The following is a 5,075-nucleotide window of genomic DNA, read 5'->3' as shown; positions in this document are numbered from 1 at the left end:
AACATGGTCAAATTGCTAATAAACATGTGTTGACAGTACATATCAATTGATGTAAGTGCAGTAAGATGCTTGGCTGTCGCTGGACTTGGAGTTGGAAACCTGCTGAGTCCTCTTTCTTTCCAGGGAGTGAATGTTTTATCTGAATTACTTTAAAAAACAAAAACAAAAAACCAAAACACCAAACAATTAGAACTTGGTATATTTTTAGTAGCTTTTGCTAATCCTATGAATATCCTATGTAGAGATATGTATAACTAAGGGTGGAGTATCGCACAGGTTTCTTGGCAAAATGTGATAGCACTCAGTGCTGCGAGAAGCTGGGAGTCATGTTTCTGGAGCATCTTTATAATCAAAACCTATCTGAATTTTTCGTAACAGGGTATTCTGTGTCTTTTCAAAGCATAGGCATAATATTTGATCTGATCTCCTGTGATCCATTTGCTTACATTACTTGATTATGCAAGATTACAGAAACCAGAAATGTAGAAGGTACTTGCAGTGAACTACAGTGGTCGCAGTCAGCAGGCATGCGTTCTGCAGATGAAGATCAATTGTTTTTAATTCTTTCCCGTGTGTTGACATCGGACAGGAACAAGGTCTGGTTTACCTTGGACAGATGCTCTAGATAATGTATTCTCTTCCCGTCCTAAATTCACAAACCCATATCTTTTATTTGTCATAAGTATCACATGAACTTTTCAATGCTTCTGTTCCAGATGCATAAAATGCGTATCATGGGGTACGATGCTGATGTTACTGTTACTCTGTATTTCGAAATGGTTCTTAGCAATGTGCTTGAGACTTAAAACTTAGCTTATGAAGTGGAAGGGGAGAACCAAATGGAATATGTGGTTTTCAGATCCTCACTGTTTGTCTGTGCAAGAACACGTTTACTGTTCTCCTTTTTGGGCAAAATGAAAGACTTTTCAATAAAGCTAAATTATATTTTTCTTGCTCCCATTTTACTGCAATGGCATGTGTATTTCAGTTGTAACTTTATGTACTTGGTACTGAAGAAATGAGGCAAATATGTATATTAGCAGGGGAAGGGAGAAGAAAATGCTTTTTCAGGAGTCACAGAAGTGTCAGTTATTAATGTCAAACTTTCTTCTATATGGCAAACTATATAAACAGGCAATAAAACCACTTAATTTACAAATTACACAGTTCTAGATTGGTTTTCAGTTGGATTCCCCACCCCCACCCCCACCCCCCCCCTTATGTAGTCGGATATTTGTAACATTTTTACCAAAATATTTTCAGTGTTATGATTAGAGACTTTGCCAGGTAGAGTAGTTATAAAGTTGCTCATATCCTACTGGAAGTTTCTTACTTCATTTCAGATGAAAGGAAATAGAAGTGGGGCATAATCATAATTAATGCAAGTAAGAAGTAAAAAGATGTAGGCAAGAGAAACTAATGAAAAAGCTTTATTTAGGTGACCGGTTTGAGAAAGTATGTGAAATTTTAAACATCTGATAAGACAATCCATATATATATATAGCCCTTTCAAACAAAACAATGGGATATTGCTATCCCATGGGGTGCTGAAAAGCAAGTCCTGTTGTCACTCGTCCCTTCTCAAAACTGTCTTCTGTCCTGTTCTTATTCTCATGCTTTGCTTCCAGTTTTATCTGTTAAGAGATTTCAGCAGAGTTAAGAGCCTCTTGATTTCAGAGATACAAATCTATCTCTGGAAGTAAACAGTCATTTCCATTATTTGCCCACCTTTTGCGGCATTTTATTTACCCTGTCAGTTTTCTGAGAACTTAATGTTCCTTCCTAATGATTTCATGTGATACCAAGTTTAGTTAGAAGATACAGCACTACTCCCTGGTGTTATTGCAGTTAGGACACTGGCTTTATTATTAAAAAAATACAAGGAAGAAAACCCCACAAACCCAGATAATCTCTCGTGCTAGTCCACCAAACATGAATGGCTTTGTCCTTTAATACTTTAGTAATCTACAGAGATGCCTGAAAATCAGACCAGAATCTTGCGTGTAAGCAGCAAGTACTTTCCAAGGTCAGAGGTTTGGACTTGTATAATTCTAATAGAATTAACTCTATTACTACTTTGCACGGTGATCGTTAGTTGTTTTCAAAGTGGTGCCAGACAGTATGTCAAGAGAATATACAAGTATATAAATGAATTAAGTGATTATATTTCTGCAGCTGTGTGATTAGTCTGGTACTTACATTACTCTAGAAGGTAGGATGGAGAGCTTCCTGCTAATTAGTGAAAAATTATTCTTTTATTGTAGTATGGCTCATATTCATTTTCTGATGGATTCTGCATTGCTGCTTGTTTCCCAAAACACTATTCCCCTGTGTCACAGTCTTCATCTGCAATCAGTGATTGATAACTTCTGCAGTACAACATTGCAACAGATCAAACTGCAGAGCTGTGGTGGGTCCCACTGGCTACCTGCAGCATGATAAGGATGTGCCTTTCTGAATGCCTCGGCATGTTCCCAGGTCACATCCCTTCCCGAGGTGCTCCCAGCCCAATCCCGTCCTGCTCGTACGGTGTGTTTGGCAACTCAAAGACATCAGAGTTTCTGAAGGTCTATATTTGTGGTAAATGAACACGTGGTTAGAAAGCAGTGATATAAATAATTTCATTCTAGTTACAGAGATTATGTGTATTACGTAAGATTTAAGACTCGCAGTGGTTGTGAGGTAAGGGGGCAAAATTTGGTCGAAATGCTTTGTGTACGTAAAATAGATTTTTTTTTTGTAGATTTTCAAGTCCAAATTGCATAGCTGTTTTCATCCTAATATAGAACAGTATGTGTCCTCTGGGACGCTGTCAGCTCTTGGTTCTGCCTTTCCTGACTCAGGTGAATTGTGTTTGGGTGGATAATCAATCTATATTGGTATGGAGGGCAGAGAAAGATGCTTAAGGGCCCGAAACAAATTGCAGGGCATGCTATTTTGATCTGGTGAAATGGGTTTGGCTGTGGTTGTATGTGACCTCCACAACATGTCCAGCAGAAGGATCACAATTTATTCTGTGCATGAAAATGCAGGCCCTGAAATCTACCTGCAAAGAAATTCAGTTGGAAAGCTGAAAACAGCCTTTTTTAAGAAACCCTCCTGTAAACTTCATGTGCAGTAACAAAGACTAATACAACAATATCTTATTGCAGCATTAAATGTATTTTTTTTAAATGAAGCATTGAAATTCTAATCACTCTTGTTCACTGTTCTGACTGTAACAGCTGTTGCTTTTCAGTATTAAAAAATACTTTATTTTGGGAAATAGCTATTGTTGGTCACCTGACTACTCCTGTTATGCTTGGTTATAAAGACAGCCTTATTTTAAAGTTGTTAGTGTCCTTTACAATGTTATAAACAGACATTATTTAAAATTTTCTTCTCTTTGGTTTTATTATGAAAAAAAAAACCTGTTTATTCATGGAAAAATCTTAGTGTAGCAGCTTGATCTCTGTTTGTATTGACTGTCATATCTAGCTTAATTCAGGGCTATACTGAAGCCATACTTTCTTGGATCTTGAGACACCAGTTAGAGGGAAAGTTAGTATACGTTTATGATGAAATATTTGCATTTATGTACACTCGGTAGCATTTGTTTTCCTTCTTACACAGCTTTAAGTGATCACAGAAGACCTGAAGCCAGGCAGAGCAGTGCACTGCTCAGTACATGGATGTGCAAAGTCCATGCTTTCACCAGAGCTTACCAATGTTACAGGGATTCTGCTGCCAGGAGATGGTCAACGGTTTTTCTGTTTTAAAAGATAGATATCTGGTTCCTGAATAGCTGTGTTATTAGTGTTATTTTACGGTTGGCTAGAGGAGCTCAGTAGGATCTTGATGCTATTTTCATCAGAGCCTTCATTTTGGAAGAAACAGTGGCTTATGGACCTATTTTTAAGTTACGCTTATGACTTCTTTTTCATTATCAAAATTAGAGTAGCCTAAGCCTAGCGTCAGAACAAAATTAGCCATACTATCTGTTCAATCATGTTCTTAAAAATTAGTTGACTTCAGTCCTAATTCTGTCATCCTCCCTTGTGTTATACAGCCGTTTCTCTTGCAATTGGTCCACTGAAGCTGCTGAATTTAGTTGCATACTAAGAGATGTGATACTAGGCTTTGAGAACTTGAAGCTCCTGTATACTTAGTCTTTTCTGTTTCCTAATATCCAGTTCACCTTTCTTTCAAAAACAGATCTGGAAAACTCCAGGACGAAAATGAGAAGTGCTGTGTCGGTTCGAGAGGGGCAGGGAGTTGTGCTGCTCTGCGGACCACCCCCCCGGGCTGGAGGTAAGGACCTTCCAGGCTTTGTGCTTCAGCCAGAGTGGATTGACTGTAAAGTGGAATATCTCCCTGGAAGTGCAGGAGGGAGATCTCTCAGAGAAAGCAAGAATGAAATCTGGTTTCTGAAGTAAATATAGAGAAGAAAAATAAAACTAAAAGAGGGGGAGAGAAGTACTTAAGAGGATTTACTTTTAGGTTGAAATGCGTTTCTAGTTCCTAGTAATTTCTGTGAACTTAACATGTCTGATTTTTGTGATATTTCCAGTAATTAATTGAGTTTCTTCCGGAGTTAAATTCTGCCCGATCACACAGTTACCGAGCCTTGATGAATCTAGTTTTCTCTGTCTAGACAATAGCAAAGAGTAGATTGTTGTCTTTAAGCGTGCTAGTATCAGCCTGCGTTCTTGCAATCAAGACATTTGTTAGTGTAATGTAATGACTCTGGCATAATTTAAAACACTGCTGTCTTGAGCGGGGTGAGAAAACTGCGTATGTGGATTCTTGCTGGACCAGAAATTGCCAGTACACTTTATCATTCATTCTGCATCTTCAATCTTTGACTAATTGCTATTGAGCCTCAAGTAATATTTGAAAGGAACTAGGTTTATTTGTTTTTAATTGATGTGGAGTCTCATTATTGAAGGGCTGTGATGTTAAAACATTAGATTTGATTGCAAAGACAAGGTAATAGAAGCTGAACATTGAATACAATAATATAGGTATCGTGGCCTCTTAGATTTGGCGGAGTCCAAGCAGACACAGCCATAAAGTGGCAATTTTACAACTGTCTG

The 5,075-nt window shown here is 37.9% G+C and overlaps 1 protein-coding gene across 1 annotated transcript in view; it reads left to right on the top strand.

Moving 5' to 3' along the window:
* Nucleotides 1–883: 883 nt before the first annotated feature.
* CNTN3 (contactin 3 (plasmacytoma associated)) overlaps nucleotides 884–5,075 on the top strand; it is a gene marked incomplete at both ends in the record, with an annotated part of 45,761 nt that continues 41,569 nt past the window's right edge. Inside the window, 2 exons of the mRNA XM_010020867.1 lie at nucleotides 884–953; nucleotides 4,195–4,290. Coding sequence (XP_010019169.1) covers nucleotides 884–953; nucleotides 4,195–4,290 — 166 coding nt within the window. The remainder of the gene's footprint in view (nucleotides 954–4,194; nucleotides 4,291–5,075) is intronic.

The sequence above is a fragment of the Nestor notabilis genome, unplaced genomic scaffold, assembly GCF_000696875.1.
Source record: "Nestor notabilis isolate BGI_N333 unplaced genomic scaffold, ASM69687v1 scaffold5508, whole genome shotgun sequence".
Lineage (NCBI taxonomy): Eukaryota > Metazoa > Chordata > Aves > Psittaciformes > Psittacidae > Nestor > Nestor notabilis.
Note: the sequence above shows the minus strand (reverse complement) of the source record. Positions and strands in the feature narration are given on the sequence as shown.